General features: G+C 35.3%; 1 protein-coding gene and 2 pseudogenes across 1 annotated transcript; 1 reads left to right on the forward strand and 2 right to left on the reverse strand.

Annotated features, from left to right (window-relative positions):
• Positions 1-360: 360 nt before the first annotated feature.
• LOC122276828 lies at positions 361-2386 on the reverse strand. The gene is made up of 3 exons (XM_043086727.1): positions 2108-2386; positions 1419-1646; positions 361-459 (listed from the first exon to the last, which is right to left on the reverse strand). The coding sequence occupies exons 1-3, from the start codon at positions 2384-2386 to the stop codon at positions 361-363; spliced, it is 606 nt and encodes a 201-aa protein (XP_042942661.1).
• A 2538-nt stretch (positions 2387-4924) lies between these two features.
• Positions 4925-12531, forward strand: LOC122275156 (annotated as a pseudogene).
• Positions 11126-23724, reverse strand: LOC122276829 (annotated as a pseudogene).
• Positions 23725-24215: the final 491 nt, after the last annotated feature.

A 24215-nucleotide genomic window follows, 5' to 3' on the forward strand; every position in this document is an offset into this window, starting at 1 on the left:
AGACTTGTACTGTTTTTATACACTCAGTAATATTCCTTCAGTAGTATTGATGGACTGTAACTACATATGGACTTAACTCCCATACAAAACATCATTACAATTAGACCCACAATTCTTACACTTAAGCCCAACCCTATTAAGCCCATTGAGCCCATTCTACCAATACACGTTGCCCTAACTCCCTCCAAATACCCATTCGACAGATGACAATACCTTCCCCCTTAGAACATCTTGTCCATAAGATGTGGAAAAGCCGTCACCAACAACCCATACTCCTCCCATGTAGCATCGTTGCTGATTGTCCTTCCCAACGAACCAATAACTCTATTAAGGCTCTGTTGTTCAGTTCTGCTTCCTCCTCTAAAGTATCTTGAACGTTTTTGACTTTAATAACCCCTCTGAATCAACTGGAGGCAATTGTGGTAAAACCACAATTGAGGAACCCAACTTCGGCTTCAACTGCAACACATGAAAGACAAAGTAGAGTTGAGAAGATGCTGGAAGTTGTAGGCGATAAGCAACCTCTCCCAATCGTTGTAGAATTTGGAAGGGCCCTAAGACCCTCGGAGCCCACTTGAGAGAACGGTGCTGCACGACATATGTTTGTCTATACGGTTGCAACCGTAGGTAAACCCAGTTGCCTTCAGAAAGAACTCTTTTTTTCCTCTTTAGATATGCAAATATTTTTATGCAATTATGTGCTTGCTAAAGAATTTCCCTGATTAGTCGTAAGATCTAGTCTCTAGCTAAGAGTTGTTTCTCCACCTCAACCACCTAGGTCGTACCAGGCATGTAAGATAACAACTGTGAAGGATGAACTCCGTAGAGTGCTTGGAAAGGTGTCATCTTAATAGATGTATGTATAGATGTATTTTACCACCATTTTGCTATACACACCCACTATGCCTAAATTCTAAGCCGATCATAACAAAACACCTTAGATAAGTTTCAAGGCTCTTATTAACAGCCTCAGACTACCCATCTATTTGAGGATGATACGCAGTACTATGGTAGAGTTGAACATCATGTAGTTTAAAAAATTCCCTCCAAAATTTGCTTGTAAACATTGAATCTCGATCTGACACAATGGTCTGAGGAAACCCATGAAGTCTGAAGATGTGTTGTAGGAAAAGCTGAGCAATAGGCTTAGCTGAGTAAGGATGAGCAAATGAGACAAAATGATTATATTTGGTCAATCTATCTATTATCATCCATATCATAGCATGACCCTTAGATATTGACATATCCTTGATGAAATCTATTGAGATGTCTAACCATGGCTTTTCTGGAACTAGTAGAGGCTGAAGTAATCCACTTGGTAAAGATTGTTCAACCTTAACCCTTTGACAATTATCACACCTAGGAACAAACTTCTTCATTGATCTTTTAAGCCTTGGCTAGAAGAAATTTCTTCTAACCCTATAAAGAGTCTTATCAACACCAGAATGACCACCTTCTAGACTACTATGTAACAAGTGCATAAACTTATTGATAATCTGTAGATCCTTAGGCACATACAACCCGCCTTTATAAAATAAGAATTCCCTTTTAATAGAAAACCATGAAGAACTTGGACCCTTATTCACCTTCTTAAGAAGTTCATGTAGCTCAGAATCATTAGCATAGATTTGTTTCAATTCAATCAACTAATTAATAAAAGAAAAAGAAATAAAAAACAAAGACCAGAGACTTCCCCACCAGATTCGTCAAACTATTTTGCTAAAGCATATGCCAGTCAATTCTCTTGGCCCTTCTTGTATTCCACAAGAAAATCATAGCCAAGTAACTTTGTTATCCGTCTTTGGTGCATGAGAGTGCCAATTCTTTGCTCTAGCAAATACTTAAGACTCTGGTAACCAGTCTTAACATCAAAGGACTAACCCAACAAATAAGGTCTCCACCTCTAAACAGTTGATACCAAAACCAACAGTTCCTTCTCATATGTAAATAATACTAGAGTCCTTCCTTTCAAGGTTTGACTAAAGAAAACTACATGCCTTGATTCCTGCATTAAAATTGACCATATACCTATACCGGAGGCATCACATTCAATCACAAACAACTTAAAAAAATTAGGAAGTGCTAACACTAGTGGTTGAGTAACAACCTGCTTCAACCTTTGGAAGGCTTCCTGTGCTTCGTCATTCCAACAGAAACCATTTTTCTTCAATAGAGCAATAAGAGGAGCATCAATACTCTCATAACCATGAATGAATTTCCTATAATATCCATTTAAATCTAGAAAACCCCTCAAGGCTTTAACTGAATTAGGAATTAGCCGATCAACTATAGCCTTCAACTTAGCAGGATTTACCCTCACACCATTCATGGACACTAGATGGCCTAAATAATCCACTTCATCACATCCAAACCTGCATTTACTCATTTTAGCAAATAAATGATTTTGCCTTACAATCTCTAGTGTTATTTGCAAATGGTGCATATGATCAAATTCAGTATTGCTATATACTAATATATTATCAAAAAACACCAAGATGAATTTCCTTAAATAAGGTCTAAAAATTGAATTCGTCAATAACTAGAAAGTAGAGGATGAATTAGTCAAGCCAAAAGGTATGACTAAGAACTCAAAATGACTCTCATGAGTTCTGAAAGCAGTTTTATCGATATCTTCATCTCTTACCTGAATTTGATGATAACAAGATCTTAAATCCAGTTTAGAATAGATACGAGACCCACTCAACTCATTAAGTAATTCTTCTACCACTTGAATATGAAACTTCTAGAAACTTGTCATTGACAGTTTCCTTATTCAAAACCTTATAATCAATGCACATCCTCTAACTTCCAAATGCTTTTCTGACCAACAAAGTTGGAGAAGAAAATGGACTTTGATTTGGTCTGATCACTTCATTATGTATAAGCTTCTTAACTATCTTCTCAATTTCCTCCCTTTAAAAATAAGGGTATCTGTAGGGTCTAATAGATACTGCCCTAGCTCTAGGTTGTAGATGAATAGTATGGTCATGAGACCTATTAGGGGATAGCCCTTTGGGCTCAGCAAACACAACTTGATATCTTGTCAACAAATTTTGAATCTCTTTAAGAGGCTGAATAGCTTCTAACTGCTTGTCCATGAGATACAACAACATCCATTTTTTCTCCAAATCTCTTAACTTTAGACTAGAAGTTTCTTCAAATAACGTGGTCTTCTTCAAACCATTCAGCTACAAGTTCTTATCATAATAAGAAAACTGCATTGAGAGCTCCTCAAAATTTTACAAAAGATCACCCAATTTCCGCAACCACTGTATGCCGAGCACAACATCATAACCAGCCAACACCAAAACGAACACATCAACATAAAATTCAACACTTGTATTGCCATAGGAACTACATCATAGCTACCTTCACTCACAATTTGATCACCATTTGTTATCTTTACCTGAATCTTTTCTTGAGCTTTAACCATCAACTGGGCCCTTTTAACAACTTTTGGATCCACAAAATTGTGGGTACTTCCAATATCAATCAAAATAACAACCCACTATCTTCCAATCCTGCCTTTAATTCTCATCATTATAAGGTTCACAGATCGTGTAATAGCATGTAAAGATATGTCTAGCTTGCCAATTCCCTCCAAGAAGCACAGAGATTGATTTGCCTCAATTAACTCTTTCCCATTCCCATCACTTTCATCCACACGGGAAATTCTTCCATGATTTCTTCAATTAAAAACAACTTAGGATTCTTGCACTTATGCCCAACCACCCATTTAGAATCACAATAGTAGCATAAACCCTTCTCCCTCTTGTCTTTAATTTGAGACTGAGAAATTTCTTGTACTAGCAAACTAGTCACATTACTACTCTTGGTACTATTTGCTCTAGAACCCATTGATGCTTTTGTAATTCCACCATATCCATTACTGCTGTTGTTTCTTGCCACTTTCTTCTTGATTTGGACATGTTCCTCCTAAATCTTGGCAAGATCATAGGTAGATAGTAAATTCATGGGGCTAAAATTTCTGGTAGGTAGCCTTATCTCATCCTTAAGGCCACTTAAGAAATAACTTAACTTATAGTTTTCTAACAACCCTCTAAGTCTATTCGACAATACTTCAAACTTAGCCTTAATTAAGGCTTCCATGGGATCATCATAGCAACTAGACCCAAACCTTAATAACAATGCTTTCACAAAAGCATTCCAATTCATTAACATGCCAGACTCTTCCAAATCTTGGAACCAGATAAGGGCTTTACCCACCATATGAAAAGATGCTAACTGTAATCTTTGATGAAAAGGAGTATTGTAATACAAGAAAAATTAATTGACCTTATACAACCAACTAGAAGGATCCTTGCCATTGAAAGAAGGAAATTCGATTCTAACAAATCTGGAATGTGTTTCTGCATTATTCATTTCCATTTTATGTTCACCATTACTATTATTTCCACTTTGTGAATTTTTCCCACTTCTCGACTGATTCATTTTCTGCATTTCAATAGTTAAGCCTTTCAAGTGCAAGACCATTGACTCCATTGCCCTCTGTTGAGAATTGAAGGACTTCTTCAAAGAATCCACCTCCAACTCCAAAAGCTTTTTGGTGCGACTCAACTGACTCTTTAAAAGTGAAGAAAGAATTCTGCAATTGATTAACCTAGTGCCTTTTGCAATTTCAATCTCTGATACCACATTGTCACATGCCTTCTTCAAGAATGTCAAGAATGTACTTCAAGAAAGAAAAAAAGAAAGAAGGAAATAGAGAGAGAATCTAGAGATAATTTTAGTTGACTGTAATTCTTTGATGAATTATTCTATAGACTTGTAAAGTTTTTATATACTCCTCGATATTCCTTTAATAATACTGATGGGCCGTAACTACAGATGGGCTCAGTTCTCATACAAAACATCATTATAACTAGACTCACAATTCTTACGTTTAAGCCCAACCCTACTAAACCCATTCAGGCCATTCTACCGATACACGTTGCCCTAACTCCCTCCAGTTACCAATTCGACATATGACACGAGTTTTTCCCAGCAGCCATTCTAACTTCACAAGTTCGAAATCTTTTTCCTCGCGATCCCCAACACCGTTCAGTAGCAAAACCAATCCCGACCTCCGGTCTCCACCGATCAATTCCTGGTTTAATGCCTGTTTGAATAAATTGAGGCCAATTAGAGGAAACTATGAGAAGTGCCTCCTTGTTATAAAGCTTCGGTTTGATCGCGAACTTGTTATTTCTTGATGGGTATCTTGTAATTTTTGTTGGGAGTAGGTTGTGGTTGTTTTTGACTTGGTTACATATGGTATATATTTTTAGTTTGGTTTGGTGGCAAGAAGAATTAGTTCACGTAAGCTCAGTTGGGTTTTCCGTTTTCGTGTTTGGTGGATTTTGAGTTTATTCATTGCGTAGGTTGGTAGTGTTGGAAGTGTGAAAATGAGAAATTTGTGGTCTTTTAACGATTTTACTTCATACTTCAAGAATAAAACAAGAAGAATTTATATAGGAAGATGATACGGATGGTTTAAAAAAAATGATGACGGATTTGAGGGAGTTCAGTATTTTGAACAATTTCAATTATGCTCTCTAATTGGTTTCTAATAGGCTAATAGCATATCATAATGTCTCTCTCACTTACCTACCTGTCGAAATCAAGATTTTCTGTATTTATTTGTTCTTTTTTAATTTCCCCTATGTGAAGCAATGAATTTTCACTTAGACACTTACTTCACATGCATACTAAAGTCTAACTAAGGAATTATAATGGCCACAAAGCATGCTCATTATTATTTGTTTTCTCTGTTTAGATGATTTACTCGTATAATATAGAATTTGCTCGGTAGTGATCTGGAGTTGAGATTCTAGCATTTGCCTCTTTTTTAATAAGGCTCTTGCATTCAGATACTCTACATGTGTTTAACGTCTAGTTTTATTATCTTAAGTGTTGTACTTATCAGAAAAATAATATAGAATAACCGATCCATCTAGAATCACCTGTGTTAAGCCATGTGTTTTGATGATGAATAAAGAGGTAGGATTGGTTTAAGTTTAGTTTGTTCAAATTTATTATACATTTTTTGACCAATTGTTATATCTTTCAGTTATTTGGCAGATTTTTTTTTTTTTTTACTGTAGAATCATAAAATTCCTTATTTTCTACGGAAAAATATATGCTGAAATTTGTTTCAGTATATGTAATTAAGGCGGCTACTAGATTTTTTTTTTTTTGGAATGGCATACACTTGATACATGCCGTGTGGGTGTAATTCCTTTTCTTATTTTTTCACTTATTTTGGCAGATGAACTTGAACTTCCCTTCATTCTGTCATTACAGTAATGGATCTTGATGGCAGAAAGTTTGCAAGGGGTAAGATGTTTAATAAGCTGCGTATATGTATACAACTATACATTGGTTTAGTAATGGATCTTGGCTTTATACTTTTATACCAAGATTATTTATTACATCATTCTCGTAATTATTCATGTTTTTGTACTCACTGTTTATTGGAGCTTCACGCCGGGAAGTGTGTCTCGTGAGGTTTAAACGCAGTGATATAGCAATGTGAGCTTCACCCTAACCCTTCTGATCGTGAAACGGTCATTTGGAACCCTTGAGAGGGCAATAACTCAAACATACACATGTTTTTGTATATCAATGTTAGCAATTTTTTTGTGAATTTTTTCTTGTGTTTTATATATTAATTCATGACACTAGTCTTGAGTTTAATGATAAACTACTGCGGGGAGTTTTTCCTCTTGTAATATTAGCCTGTATAAATGACTTATCGGATCATTACTTATCCAGAAATAAAAAGAAAAATGAAATGGAAAAGACAGAAAAAGGAAAAGGAAAAGGAAAAAAAAAAAAAAAAGATTTAGAGGGTACAATGGTTTGTCTGGATAGCCACTCTGGTCATAAGGGCTTAAGACAAACTCCATGGTCATAGGAGTTTAAGAAGCTTTGTTTTCTTCATGATGGCTTTGTAAGCGATCAGTTATTTGGAATCAAGCTATTAGAATATTATTGTTGATTGGTGCTGTATGTGTAAGAAGAATGGTGAATCCATTGAACATTTGTTACTTCATTGTGAGGTGGCCACGGCCTTATGGAATGAGTTTTCAGTAGGGTTGGACTTGCATGGGTGATTTACTAGAGGGTGGTGGATCTTTTAGCCAGCTGGAGAGGCCTCCAGGGTAGCTTCCAAATTATTGCAATTTGGACGATGGCTCCCTTATGCCTTATGTGGTGCATTTGGCTGGAGAGGAATGACCAGAGCTTTGAAGATAGGGAATGTTCTCTAGATAGAAGATTCTTTTTCAATACATTTTGGGCTCCTTTTATTGATTTCAGTGGCAATGTTTTCAAGATTTTCTTGTTTCTCTTTTAAGCACCTAACTTCTTATAGGTGTTTTCTCTTGTATACATCTTTTGTACTTGGGCTATGCCTATTCCTTTTAATATAATATTACTTCTACCGATCAAAAACATTTTATTTCTTTCTTTTCCTCTTTCCAATTCGCCATCTTTAAAATTTTGTTTTTGTTACAATTTCTATAACCAAGGCCCTTTCTGAATAATCAGGGCCGAGGGAACTTGGCGGTGCTGTTGATCTCATAAATAAATACAAGCTTTTGCCTCGTCTTGAGTTCTTTTGCAGGAGGTCACTTCCTTTGTCAATCTCGCACACACCCTACACAATGTGGTGGGAGACACAGAGATCAGAAAAGGAAAGGGCATGGAATTGGATCAGGCTTTTCGAAATATTTCCTATTTGCAAAAGCGAAATGCAAATATACATCCTTTGAACTTGGACGAACTCAGGAATGCCTTTCTGATGAGAGAGACAAGTCCTGTCTACCTGTCTGTTGTAAGACCTATCCCACATTATTCTTGCCATTGTTGTCTAAGTTTGTCCTGCTTTTCCCTTCCCAGGAGTCCGTTCTGATGGATAATGTTAAAATTTTTCCACCCTCTCTCCTTGACTCGAGATTTTTTTTGAACTTTAGAATGTATGTGTCATTCTTGTGTAAGTTCTGTGGCATATAATTATGTTATTTGGTATGGCGTTAACAGGCTGAGAAGGGGATCTCAACTGCAGTGGTGAAGTCAAATAGAGACTTCAGAGACAAGGAGAGGAAGCATAAAAAGAATCAAGATGATGAAAACAAGAAATATAAGGGTGGTAAGAAGCACAAACACCGTCACAAAGGACAAGAGTGATTGTAAGGAGAAAAATATAAATGAGCATCACCATTGAAGCAGCAAGACAGGTATCTTTCTTTTCTCTTCATAGTCATGAATTTGGTGACTTAAGTCGATCTTCTGTTGTCTTTGGATGATAACATTTTTCAATAGGCTATAAATCTGGAATCACATGTAATTCATTAGCCTTTGATACCGATGGCACTTCCACTCCTCGCAAGTATGGAGTGATGGGTGAGATCGCTGGTTCAAATTGTATTGGGTGCTTGAGTTAATTTCCAACTGACATGTATGTATACTGTATATTCAAACTATACTTTTTTAAGAGCATATATATATTTTTAGATACAGATAAATGTGTATACACACACCAGTACACACATATGGTCACAAAACTAACTAAATTTATATGTAAGAGAAGTTATGTAGCCCCAACATTGACACTATTAGATTCTATTAAACTTGGTTATACATCTTGCCTCTACAGATTTAAAATTGGAACAAACTCAAAGGGTTAAGGGTCGAAATCTAATACAACGATACTTGCGTGGCCAATATATGTTGATGATTATCTTATTCATTGCTTGTTCTATTTCTTTGATTGAAAACTCTTTTTTTGATAAGCAATAAGACATTTTATTAATGCAAGTAGATAGGCAAAGCCCAAGAGATTTTTTTTTGGCCTGCTGGTAGAAGGACTAGTTGTCATTCTCATAGGCTCATGACCTGTATTTTGTGGAGTGAACACACTTCTGATAAAAACTTGCAGACAGCTCAGTCACAGAGAGAGGCTGTCTTCCTTTTTGGCCACAAAAAAAGATGCTCTATCGATGGAGAGTGCTTGCCAGACTCTAATGCCAGATTAATGTGGGTTTCCGCTTGGGATTAAATGTAGAATAATAAGTTATCAATTCTGTCACTCATTTTAGTTGCATTATCGTTTTGATCCCACCTGCATGCATTTTCTTCTGGGTTATGAGTACCTTATCTTACCTCCATTTTTTCACCCATTACTCGATAACTATTATTTTCCTAAGATGCATATCATATGTTTGTATAAATATAGAGATTAGTTGGATGAAAACAAGAGGAAAAACACACACATATAATAGTGGATATAGGCTTATATGTTTTGTTTGCTTTGGTTTGTATCTTTATTCTATTGTTGACAGTGGCCCATGTTTAAAGAGTTGGGAATTTGGGATCCATGCCCAACTCCCCTTGATTCTTTCCTTCTTTTTTCCCCTCTAACTCTCTTTTTTTGCTTTGCCCCCATTAATTTATGTTTGATTGGGATGTTCTGTTGTATCTTTCCTATTCTATATGCACACAATTAATACTCTTTACATTTGGTGCGAAGATTGACAGTGATGTACATTGTTATTTAAAGATTAGTGCTCTATACACCTGGGATGAATTATAATATATAGAACTTTGGACGGAAAATTGTTAGAGTGGTGGCTAGAATTTGATAATCTACCTTGTGCTAATTTATACATGATATAGAGCCCCTGATGTTTGCTAAATCTCATCTTCACGACTTAAAAAAAAGTGGAACGTTGTGCATTCCATTTAAAAAAAAATAAAATTGATACCCATCATAAAAAGGTGACTTTAGTAGATTATAGTTTTTTTAATGACTGCAGGAGATCATTATTCCCTTCTTGTTTGTAAGTCTTTTTTTCTTTTTGCAATGGGTGAATTTAAGACTGTTCTCTAGGTATGATGTATGACTTTGTAGGTGTTTAAGACAAAGTTTAGTTTAAAAGTCTAACCATTATACCATCATTGACATCTGTATAGTGTGTGGAGTAAACGTCAATTTCATTAAAATACTGAATATCATAATTCCCGAATATTGGACTTACATGTATTAAATTAAAACAAGCCTATTTAAGAGGGAGGGAGGGAGGGGAATCTAGCTAACAGGGGAATCTCTATTCTATACTTTTTTAAGTTGACAAATAGACAACAGATTGACCAGCAGAAAGCCCCAACCTTATTCACGAAACAAAAATTCTATGTGTAGTCATTTTTGTGCACTCCAGTGATATGATTGGTTAGATATTAAAAAAAAAATTAATCCAGCCAATCATATCAGTGGAGTGCGTAGGGAGTACGCAAAAGTGACTATGTAGTATTTCTCTTCACGAAAAACTCAAAACGGTCTAATAAATGCAACAGTAGATGCCTGCGTTACTGTGTAGCCGGTATATATTGATTACTGGACGCCTATCTAGGCGTTTTGAGAACTTGTTCTTGGTAAATATTGATTACTCTGTAATCAATTCCTTAAAAATAAAAGTCAGAGGGGATCGGAGGGGTTTTAGGGGTCAAGTTCTCTTCAAGTTTGGACACAAAGTGAATGTCTCAAGTGGGAGAGAGAGATAAATTCATGCCTTACATACCTTTATTGCTAATTCCTGTATAAATATTTTGGACATTATTAAATGAAAAATAATTTTCTTAGGGTCCATTTAATGTATTTATCTCTGATCTCCGACTTACATTCCAGTTTGAGTGAATCTTTTTCTAAATTCATATACGAGTATAATTAAGTTTTTTGTTTTAAAATTCAAAATCATGCATGGATTGATTTTCTTGAAAAAGTAATTATTTAAAAAAAATTCATCTTAAGATTTTTTATATGCATGTGATCTACTACTCGCGTATTTCTCATGTCCCATTTATTTTCAAACTATATAGACAACCTTCATTTATTTTCATTACAACCCGAAATTAAGGAACTTGAACACCAACACAGAGCGGAAAATACAATAATTATAAATGGCTTGCTTAATTGATATTTAGTTATTTTATTTTATTCCAGAGATTATAATTTGCTTGATTTCTCTCTGCTTGTACGTTGTCGAACATGACGAAGTGGTACTGTCACGCATGCATGGCCTCCTAAATTAATGTACGTTGTTTGGCATGCAATTAGACAGGCTAATTAAGCATTTTTGTTGTTGCTTAGTATGGCAGTCGCATGTTCCTATACCACTTTCCAAGCCATGATGACTTGCCTTTCCTCTACCAGAGTTGCACCAACTGCAAACCGTATTACATGCATATATATCTTCAAGTACGGTATGAGTCATGTAAACACGTCCTGATGCGTTCATGGACTCCAATAATTTCTGGTTAAGCTCATTTGCAGTAGTGATCTCTTCTTTTAGTAACTTTTGATCATTATCGACCACCTTACCATTTTGATATGCTCCTCTGTCCATTGTTGATGGCAGCGCAGAACCCTGAAACAGATCATGGCAAAATTCCTAGGGACCACAATCTCCTTGTCCATTGCCACAAGCCCTTCAAAAAGCTTTTGCCATTTTAACATGACTTCTCATGAAGTTCTTCAGCCACTCCATAGCTTCTAAGCACAAACCATAACTTTAACGCTCGGAATCTTCGCTTAAAGAGTTATCTGCCACTCTTTATAGTTGACCACTTGCTTTGAATCACAGGCTTTATTTCTCAAGAACTCGGGGCTCGTTGATAGTGATTTTATCAAGGCGCTCGGATCTTTAACGCAAAAACAATCTAAAGGGGAGAAGAGCCATTTATGTGCATTGAGACTGAGTGAGTTTACAGCCTCAACGCCATCCATGAATTGCCGGAACTCAGGACAAATGCAAGCACTTCCGGCATAAGCAGCATCAACGTGGACCCAAAGGCCATAATCTTTTGCCACATCACATAACAATCCTAATGGACCACTTGCAGTCGTTGTTGTCGTCCCCACATTTGCACACAGGTACAATGGGACTGGGCTTGCTTCTATATCTGCACAAATTGTGGATCGTAGAGTCTGGTGAGAGTGCAAACGATGTTGATTATTGGTCTTTGATGGTTCTGAAATTCTTTGGGTAGATTCCTGCTATTTGTGCTGCTTTTTGGAGTGCGCTATGTGTTTGGTCAGACCCATAAACCACCAACTTTCCCGCATTCTCTCAGCTCCCAATTCGGCAGAGCATTTGATCCCTAGCAGCGCCATTGTGCACAAAATGGCCTCACAGTAATCCCTTGTATCACGCTGCCACCATTGCCAGAAATTAAAAAGAAAAGACTTGGGCAGGTTGAGCATCTCTCCAAGCCAATCCATGACCATCGTCTCTAGTTCAGTCCCAACTGGGGATGCGATCCAGTTGAATCCGACCATATTGAATCTAGTGCAAAGTATCTTATGGAGAAGAGTAATGTTACATACAATTGTAAAGTATGCAAGTGTCGTGTAGTCGGTTTAAAAAAGAGTAGGTTGTACTATTAAAAATCAAATTTCTTTTCATGTGGGTTTCAGATTTATTCACTTTTTTCAAAGTGATTGCATAATATTTACACACTCATGACTGCAAATATCATTTTTTCACGAAAAACTTTTACTATGCTACCACTGGATGTGAAGTATGCAAAGAAGTTAGGGCTTTGCCAATGAGTTATACCAAGAACAATATGGTCTTGCACGTCTTGGAGAATGGTTTTGATGGTTTCGGTGTTAAATATTTTAACATGAAATATTAAAGATAAGGATTTTTGATTTTCTATTATCCATAATAATCAAATAATAATAGTTAAAAAATATACATCTCTCTTTCCAGTTTGATAGAGTATGTGACTTAATTATGAGAGAAGGATTACCCTAATAACTTTATTTTCGAGTATCTCCTAATGGCTAGAGGCACAATTATGTTATAAGTGAGAACTCTTAACCCTTCAGTGTTATTTATATATTTTTGGCTATTATGAAATTTAGAGATATTTGTATTTCACTATGACTAAATCTAGAGGTATTTTTATCCTATTGCAAGTCATTAATTAAGTGATAATATTTGAGCTAGTTTAAACCCATTAGGACATAGGTATGCGGGACATAGAGTTTTAATAAAACTCTTATATTCTCCCACTTGGCTCATACGCCTGTAAAATAATATTTTCCGTTCATGAGTTTATTATAAGAAATTATTAACCATGCTGCTATTCATTTTCAAAAAACTTTCCTAACTCAAAATAGATTACATGAGTTTTGTAATATAAATATCAAATCAACTACCAATACAAGTCATGGCGGTCCTTTGTTATATAACCAACAAGTTTCCTTCTATGTATGACAACACCAGTAACTTAATTTAACACGATATTTAATTGGGACAATTAAGGCTAATACTATAGTGTCTTGGGTTTCAATTCTTGTCTATGACAAACATTATGTTGTCATTATTCATACACACCATTTAATGTACATATAAAGTGGAAAGATAAGAAAATAGAAACAACCATAATAGATATTTTTCAATGTCTAGTAACAAAATACTCAGCATATCAATAATCTCTTTAACATGTTCACATCATGGGTATAAGCATATGTCCCATCTTTTCAACATGTTCTTTAAAGTATAATCATTAACACACTATTAATATGGATATATTTGTTTATGTACTTTTTCCTTAACACTTAGGTATTTAAAAGTTCGTTAAATACTCATCATTTAGAGAAAAATATTCTAAGGAAATCTTGCCATGCATTCTTAGCGACTTGGCTATAAGTTGACAATTCCAAGTCCTAAGATAAATTTTCTCAGTTAGATATCATATACTGTGGCCTCAAAGCATGCCACAAACTCAGTCCCCATTGCACTGAAGCAATAAGAGATTTGCCTTACACTTTTCCATAAAATAACTCTACTAGATAGCAAAATACATAATCATAACTGTACTTTCTATTATTAGAGTAATATTACAAAATAGGGTCTGAATATCCAGTTATCTTAAGAACATAAGTTCTTCTTATGGGAACAATATAGTCTTTAATTTCTTGCAAATAACCTTGCACTCTTTTAACAGCTTTTGGGTCAAATATCTTTGGGTTACTTTGGCAACAATCAAGGATGCCAACCGAAAACCTAATATTCAACTTTATACAAGTTTGTACAAGCATCAAATTCCTTATAACAATCATATACAAAATTTCTTTACAACATAATCAATTTGAGGACATTGAAAAATACTGAGTATATCACATTTTATTTTTAAAGCATCTATTGACCAACAATTCTGCCTACAAAGTCTTTCAAAACTCTATCCAAATATATCGAGACAATCCTAACAATCTTCGTCTTGGTATTAAAATTCAATCCCAATTATGAATGATATTTCATTCATAACTTTCATTTTTAAAGTTATTTAGAGACATAACTTTAATGTCATATTACAAACCATGATTTATACATGCTAAAAAATCATATACATTCATGACCATAAATGCAAATATACTCCCACTAACCTTCGGGTATATACATTAATAATAAATTCAAAAATAATATTGGTATTATCAAAATTTATATACCATTCAAAAAATCTTTTACATTTTCTAAGTAGTCATTTTATTCGCTTATTGTAGATTTCAAATAACTTTCACTTTACAATTGTTTTCACATCTAGTTGATGAAACTCTAAATTGTAATGAGTTACTAATGTTATAGTAATCCTGAATGAGTCATTTTAGGTTTATTAGAAAATCTCTATTTCTGACCAATACTCATTTCTGGGTAAAAGCCGTAATCACAAGTCTGAATTTCTATCATTCAACATTATCTTTAAAGTCATGGTTTTGTCTTCAAGACCCATTTACATTCGACTATTTATACATTTCAGACAATTTAGATGAGATTACAGACTTTACATTGACTTATGGATTTCAATCACTCTTTTATGCATTGATCTTTTATAGCATCATAGATTTCTATAACTTTTGAAAACATATGTAAACTTTAATTTGTTTTTATGTCACATTCAAATTTTGAAAATACACCATGTAGCCTAACCAAATTGCAAATCAAGAAGATTATGTGAGGTTACATCTTCTGATGTCTCCATGGCTAATTTTTCAGCGGTGTTTCTCTGATGAGGTAGATGATCATTTGTTTGTTATTCCATGTTATCATTGAGATAATTAGAAAAATGAACTACAAGCATTTTCGAAGTATAAGAATGCATTTCATGATAATCACACCTTTAGTTTCTATACTCCCACTGATTTTTTCAACTATAAGGAATTTGACATTTCAAGTTTCTCAAAATTCAAACTATGAATAGAGAAAATACAACCTAAATCATTTGAATATCCTTGAGTAATCAAATGTACTCATTAACTGTTATACGATCCAACTTTCTTTCATTTGGATTGCAAAGTTTTACTTTAGATTGACTATTCATGCATGTATATGCCTTCAATCAGGTATCCTATCACTTCATAACTCAAAATAAGTCTTTGAGACTACTTACAAGGAACACAATCTAAGATATATACGATTTTGTTTAAAAATCTTACTACACATTTTTTCAAGAAGTTAATGAAATAGGTTAGGGTTATGGCCAACTCTTAATATTTTTTCATGACACTGCTTCAATTCAATTAAATGATTTTTATATTTCTATCTAACTGTAATTTATCCCCATGCGAAGTACCTTAAGAATTACTAATGTCTTGAGACTTTTCATGTAACAGATAGATACATTTATACCATGAAAATTATCTATAAAAGTAATGAAATACTTCTATTTATCAAACATTATAGAGAAAAAGGTTTACATGCGTCTATATGCATTATCTAGAGAAACTCTATTCCTTGTGCCATCTTTTCTTGATATGTTTGATTTGCTTTCCTTTTATACAAATCAATACACATCATGAGATTAGAAAATTTAAATGCGAAAAATATTTTATTTACTAATCTCTACAACATTTTTTTGGAGATATTCTTCAAGATTTTATGTCACAAATTATGTTTCAAATTCTGTGCCACAAATTGTTAAAGTTTTTCATAAATCATTTTTCATTTGGTTCTATTGTGAGTGAAAACAAAATTTTTTTAAGAAAAACATTATTATGAAGGCATAACAAATAAACTTTTTATTGAAAGATAAATGGAACAAACATAAATGACACTTTGAAATAAATTGAAATTTGAACATTTGTGCTCAAGTTCAACCAGCAAAATAAGTATCAATATTTATAGAGTTTGATTTGAAAGTTATATAGACAAAATAAAGATGAACATTTGCACTTGAGTTTAATCTAAAAAAATATATAAACATGTATAATATCTGATTCGAAACTTATATAGAAAGAAAAGTTTACCCTTCCCTTCGAATCAAGTCTTATGTTTAGGACACCTAAACCTTCATATGCCCTTAGTTATTTCAAAATTCAATTGACATAGCTCTTATACTTTCGTGACTATCATTTCCCTGATTTCCCAAAATATATAGTTGCTTTTCCATAGAAATTAGTAAAATAAATTTGTATCTAGCTAATAGCCATGCTACCAATTTGTTCATATCTCATTGCTTTAATGAAATAATAATGCCCTTAGAGTAAACCATTCAGCAATAAACTAAGAAATTCCTATAGTTTGATATGCAGAAACTAATTCAATCTTCTTAAACATTGTACTTTTCTAACCCTTATAACTATTTTCAATAACAATTGATGTTAGACTTAAAGTAGAAAAACCAGGGTCTAAAACTCTTAGTGTAAATTTGGCATATTCATGTCTCTCTAAACTAGAATCCATTATGTACAGGAAACTTTGTAAAGATATTCTTATACTTGTGATGACCCGCTTTTGCGTGTATTTTCACTGAAGGGTTGTTTTTAATTTAATTAATATATTAGCTTATTTATTTTAAATTAATGTGTTTTAAATTGGTTTTTAATTTATTTGATGTGGTGTTTATTTTATTTAGTCGTTTTACGGTTTTTAAAATCGTTTTCGGCGGATCAGTTTTGGTTTCCGGAGTGAGGACTGGACCTCATTTCATTTCTTTTCTCTTTTTCTTTTCCCTTTTTCCTTTTTCTTTTTCTTCTTTTCTTCTTTTCTTCTTTTTCTTTCTCTTTTCCTTTCCGGTTTCCCTCTCCCCGTGCGTCCTCCCTCTTTTTCTCATTCCCGTTGCCTCCACTTTGACCGGCCGGTTCTCCGCCGTCCGGCCACCGTTTGGTGCGCCGTCACAACCATTCTCTTCCCCTTCCACCATAGATCATCCCCACCAATTTTCAGAGCCATCGGACCAGCCGTTAGCTTTCGAGAGCCACCGGAAGTTGCTGCACCTGCTCTGTTTTCACCCCTGTCGCCGGAATCTTCTTCAGCCCAGACCGCCGCCGTCCGGCCACCGTTTGGCTCGCCGCCAGTCTTGTTCGAACCCCCTCCCTCCGGCGCACCTTCCCACCAAATATCTCCCCCATCCGGCCGGCCGTTTGGCCGGAAAAGCCATTTGAAGCCCCACGGTTTTTGGCTCGATCCGCCGCCGTCGCTCCACCTCCGGCCACCATTTCTTCACCACTTCATCACCGACTCCTTGCCGTCCTAACCCACCTATTTCCGGCCTCCAACGACCACCGGAACAGCTCCTACGAGCTTGCTTTCCGATTTGAGTTTTCCGGCCTATTTCCGGCGTTTTCGCCGCCACCCACGGCCAACCACCACTTCCAATAGCTTCACAATCATCCCTAGACCATTCCCTATCAATCCTAAACTCTAGTTTGTCCCCGTTCAAAAGTGGGTAATTTATTACCCACGGACACAGTGTAAAATACACTGTTACGTTGCTTTTCTTCCGCCGTTTGCAACGCCGCAAGCTTTCTAAAAATACCATATAGCGCTGTAAGTATTTTCCAAACCCTATTTTCAGATTTAAATATATATCGCTCATTCAATTTATTTACTGTTGTTGGTTGTTGATTCCGGACTGAATCCGAGGAGTTTTGGGGGTCGGATGGATGGAGGACGGAGTTGCCTGTTTATTTGTTTTATGTTGTTTGATTATTTTATTATGCATTGTTATGGCATTACATGGTGCATGCACGTGTGTTTGTGGATTTATGTGAAAAGCCTGTGTATTGGCGTAAGTGTGTTGCAGGTGCGTGTGTATCATGAGCCCAAGGCGGGATGGGTTATTATCTCGGTGGAGCTCCTCTGGTCACTCGGGAGCGGAATAAACTGAGTGATGTCCCCTGAGTTGTCGAGAGAGATGACGGGAGCGGGGCTAGGGGATGCTTGGCTACGAACGCGCCGGGCGTGGAACCGGGCATCGCCCTACTCACCGACTCCGTGGCCCTTCGCTGGCGAGGGCTAGAGGATGCTTGGCTACGCACGCGCGGGAGGCGCGGAACTGGGCATCGCTCGTTAGGTGTCACATGCGTGGTGGTACTCTACGGTGTGACACTGGAGCCAGGGTGTGCGGATGACCCCTAGGGGAGGTCATGGTGCATACGGTTAAAATTGGATAATGGTTTATGAGGCCAAATGAGACTTTTGGCGCGGGCCAGATGGACTTCTGGCGAGATATTGGGCCGGATGGACTTCTGGCGAGATATTGGGCCAAATGGACTTTTGGCGGCCAAATGTGACTTTTGGCGTGTTTTTCGGAAAGGATGTGTTTTTGGGCCAAATGGATTTTTGGCGTGTGTGGAAAACTTGGGTTTTATGGGCTTTGTGCATTGGGCATGGTTCATGCATCTTGTTTGAGTTTTATGTGTTTTTATCTGGTAGTGTTTGGGTTTTACTTACTTGCGGTACCATTCGTGGTTCTGTAGCTTTTGGTGCAGAGTTAGAGGACGAAGAGGAGGAGGCTGAGCCCGAGGATGCGGCTCCGCCGGGTTGCTGATGCTATATTTTATATTTGTTTAAAACTGTATTTGTGTTTTGTAATATTTTATTTATGTATGTTTTAAACAGCTTGTATTACGTTAAGAAAAATTCTGGTACTTAGTTATGACTTTCGTTATCCGCTGCGTGTTTCTCTGTACACATCTGTTGCCTTACACACACTCGGCACCCGTCGATGGGATGGTGACCCGGGTTGTCACCATCCGGACGTCTCGATTTTCCCGTATTCGGGCGTGGGGATTTGGGGGCGTCACAATACTTACTGTAAGAAAAACATTTTAATCATATTAATGGTTTGAGTTTGACACTCACAAACAATAATAGAATTTAAACCATTATGGATGAACTAATAGTGTCATTGAAATCCCTCATTTGGGAGTGAACCCCAACACACAAAATGTTCCCTCCAGTTTTAAATTTTGTGGACAAACTAGCTATATCATCAGAATTCTTTTTTAGGAGTAAATTCTGACATACAAAGTATTCCCTCAAAACTTAAATTATGTGAATGAACTAACTGTATCATCAGAATTCTCCTTTGGGAGTAAACTCTGACATACAAATTGTTCACTCCAACTTTATTTTTATGGATGAATTAATAGTGTCATCAAAATCCCCTTTTGGGAGTAGATCTTGACACACAAAGTGTTTACTTCAACTTTACTTTGATGAATGAATGAGTAGTGTCATTAAAATCCTCATTTGGGAGTAGATTTTGACACACAAATTGTTCACTCAAACTTTACTTTGATAGATGAACTAGTAGTGTCATCAAAATTCTTATTTGGGAGTAGATCTTAACACACAAAATTGTTCACTCCATCGTACCCATCTTTACTATGGAGTTTAATGATTTTTCTATCCACAATTAAGAAAAATCTTGTACCTTTAGAAAGCCAATTTTTTACTTAATTTTGGTGCAAACCATTTGCCTCATATGGAATAAAAAATTATATATATATGGCCAGACATACAATAAAATAAAATAAAATAGAAAGAGGGGCCAAAGAGTCGGGCTTGTATAGTAGGCCCGACCCAAATCAAAGGGTCAAGTGTGACTTGACCCACGGTATCACAAATGAATCGAGTTTCAACTTGGGTTACTAGACCGGTTTGGTCCAAACCCGAATGGTTAGATTATAATATAATAATATTATTTTCCTTTTTTTATTTTTATTTTTTTTAAATTTTAATTTTTTACTTCCAGGTTGGACCATAGTTGTTGCCCACTATGCTGGCTCGCAACCCATTAGCTGCTTTTTTAGTTTCTTGTTTCTGTCATTGGGTTGGGCCAGTTTTCTGGCCCACTATGTTAGCCCGTATACATGATTCCCCTTTTATTTTCTTGGATTGGGCCAAAACCCAATGGTCCATAATCATTCTCGAATTCTAAACTTTCTTCCCTCAATCTCTTGGATTAGATCAATCTTTCTTTTCTTTTAAAGGTTCTGCTTGACCACTGAGATTTCTCAGATGAGAATTCTGAGTTTTAAGATTAAATATGAAAATATTATATTTTAATAATATTATTATTTTGGGATTTGAAAAAGTTAAGAAAAAGTTAAATTGTTTATTATATTTCATATGAGGATTTGAGAAAGTTGTAATGATGAGATGTGAATTTTGTATTTGAGATGAGAAATCTTGATGGCCAAACAGTATCTTATTGTATCATCTCGAATAATCATGGAAAAACTAAAATTGATTTTATTAGCTCAAAATAAAATAATATTAAAAATCTTATACTCCAAAATTAAGTTTTTTTCTCCCATCTCAAATCCAAAAAAAATATTTTCCATAGGAGAATTTGAAAAAAAATCCTAAACTCCAAGAAAATTAACATAGTTAATTGTCTCAAAAGTTGTTTCATGACTTTCAAATTTCAAAACTTCACCACTAGGGCTGTAAACGGTCGGTCCGGACCAGAAAAACCGACCGGACCGATCGATTTGGTCCGGTCCGGTCCGGTCCGGACCGGAACGAAAAATATAGGGTTAGGGTTCGGTTCATGATTCCTTGGACCGAACTAGTTCGGTCCGGTCCACGGTCCATGATTCCACGGACCGAAGTGGACCGGACCGACCGAATTAAAAATATATATTTTTATTTTATATATATATATATATATTATTTTATATAATTAATTATGTAATTTTCATCTAACCTATTCCCATTTATAATATAAAATTTTAAATATGTAATTACAAAATAATATTCTATTAATTAAGTAGTGTATATTATCAATTAATTATAACCAATTCACCATTAACTAATTACTAACATCTACATTTATATCTAATTAAAGTTATTAGATAAATGTTTTGTAAAATACCTAAATTGTAAATAAATATAAAACAATTGGTAAATTATAAATTAACTAACCTAATACGAATTCCCCATTATGTATATATGTATATAGTATATATATTATAATTTATATATAAATATAATTTATAATTTAGAATATGTATTATGTATGTATATATAATTTATAATATGTATCATTGATCATATAAAATTTCATTTTAATGAGTTAGTTGCATAATCTACATTAATAATTTACTTAATTTTAATTTAGTAATTTAAATAAAATGTTTAATTGATTTATTTAGAAAAAACGAATAAAAAAGAATAATTGGATCGGACCGAATGGACCGACCGAATGGGACTGGACCGAATCGGACCGAATCTAACCTAATACGAATTAGATGTTTGGTCCGGTCCGGTCCGAAAAAATGATAGAAAGAAAAAATGGTGGACTGAATCGGACTGGACCGAACCCGACCGGATCGGACCATTTTCACCCCTATTCACCACTATTTTCTTTTTCCAAATTTTCTATATTTTCAATAAAAACAGTTATTTCGTCCACTAGATTATCTTCATCAAGATAGGTATAGAGTTCTACCCTATGTAAGAACGTCTATCCTTAAACTTTCAGCCTGGAGAGTACTAGGAAATTTTGGTAAATCAACTCTAAAACTGAGGTCCCCATGACGCTCCTCTTGACCATGGTGCTCTCAGAATAGAGCACGATTGTGGGTTCTCAAAACTAGAATCAGAATCGTGATCTTCTATCTCATGATCATTGATATTTTGCGTCGTTAGACACCGGGTTAACTCTGCAACTTGCCTCTGTAAATCCTCAATCATCACCTATTGAACACTACAATCATGGTATGAGATTTCCTCGTTCAGAGCTTGCCCATGACGACCACAACCACCAGCCATGAAAACTAATGAGATATCACCTTAGGAAAGATGCTGAAACTTTGATGCTAGACTAAATAGCTATTATTCTGTAAGCTAATTTTAACAGATAATTTGCATGGAAGAGAATAAGAGAATCGCTAAAAAATACAGAGAAAACTCTGAATAATATTGATTAATAGTAAAATTCAAAATTATTTTATATATTAAGCCGACAAGTCAGATTTAAATAACTGCAAAATTTGAAATTAGGAAGATTTTTTTAAAATAGAAAAATCTAAATTATTTTATGAGAAATTAATATATAAATAAATAAGAATCCTACAAAAACTTTGGTCAAAATCAAAATCAAAATCACTTCTAAACTTAAAATCAAATATATATATCCGATATCAATTAGGATCTCCATCAGGTCCAACTCCTTTTTCATTTGATTTAGGGTTTGCAAGAGGTGCGTACCATGCATGCATTAATATATATATATATGCTTGTTAGGAGCGAGCTAGCTAGCTTGCACGAACAATATTATTATAGCTCGTCTTGTAGTCAAAGTAATGAATAATTCATTTGTAGGTCCCTACATACCCTAGCTTGCATGAACATTATAGGTGATCCCTACATGAATCCTCTTGAGGACTAAAATTGAGGTGATGAATGTTGGATTTTGAATAAATCCGAGATCACCAAGATCTCTTGTCAAAACTGTGAAGAAAATTAATAAGAAAACATACCTCCATACATTTGTGATGAGTTTTCCATTCAGCTTCAATAGTTCTTGTAAAAGAGAAGAGAAAGTTTTGTCTCTATGGAGTAAGCTACTCTCTACCCCTTTTTCAGTTAGTCTAATACATGTCTCAGCCCTCACTTTCAAAGAGATGAGATAAAAGGGCTAAAAGGGCCAGCTAAAACACTAATAGAACTCAATGGGTTAGTTCTATTTAATTGGGGTGAGAGTAGGGGCTTCTATGTGTCTATAAAAATAACCCATTCCATTATGGGCTTAATGATTAAACTATAATGCTAGTCCATTAGAAACAAATACAACAATCTCCCACTTGGACAACATTATAATTAATCACAACATAAACACAAACACCCATTTCCAGAAGAAGCCACAGAGACAAATCTTAATGTCTTTAAAACAATAGGCCTTGTCCAAAATGCGTGTGACTCAGGCATGAAATTAATCAAAATATCTCAATACATAAAGTACGCCCTGTCCAAAATGCGCGTGACTCAGGCATACATTGACATAGATATATTTAAAATAGAATATGAGCATAAACAATATAAGCAAACAGTCAATAATCACATAACTCCCACTAACTAATTACAACCGAAGACTCTAACAATCCCAAATGAGTCACATGCTCCTGAAACAATTTTGGAGCTAAACCTTTAGTTAGTGGGTCAGCTAACATGTGTTCTGTGGAAACATGTTCAATACAAATACAAGACTCGACCATTTTCTCTCTAACAAACAAAAACTTAATATCAATATGTTTGGAACGAGAAGAGCTTCTGGTGTTTCGAGAAAAAGCAACTGCTGCAGAATTGTCACAAAATATCTTCAACGGTCTTGAAATGGTGTTTATAACACCTAGCCCAAGATAAAGTTTCGCAACCATATAGCCTGACATGTAGCCTTATAACAAGCTACGTACTTTGCCTCCATTGTAGAGGAAGCTGTAAGTGTCTGTTTGACACTTTTTCAAGAAACAGCTCCTCCTGCCATCATACAAACATAACCAGAAGTGGATTTTCTGTCATCTAAACAACCTGCATAATCGGCATCAGAATATCCAACTATATCAAGAATGTCAGGTTGCTGATATGTAAGCACTAGGTCTTTAGTGCCTTGCAAGTACCTAAGTACTTTCTTTGCAGCTTTCCAGTGAGCCAAATCAGGATCACTCAAGTATCTTCCAAGTACACCAACAACATAAGCAATATTAGGTCGTGTACATACTTGAACATACATCAAACTGCCCACAACTGATGAATAGGGAATCATTTGCATTTGAGTCCTCTCATTATCATTCTGAGGACATTGAGACTTAGAAAACTTATCACCTTTTACAATAGGTGCTTTCCCAGGAGAACAAGAATGCATATTAAACCTACTTAAAACTCGATCAATGTAGGTTTTTTGAGACAATCCAAGAA

The sequence above is a fragment of the Carya illinoinensis genome, chromosome 9, assembly GCF_018687715.1.
Source record: "Carya illinoinensis cultivar Pawnee chromosome 9, C.illinoinensisPawnee_v1, whole genome shotgun sequence".
Taxonomy (NCBI): domain Eukaryota; kingdom Viridiplantae; phylum Streptophyta; class Magnoliopsida; order Fagales; family Juglandaceae; genus Carya; species Carya illinoinensis.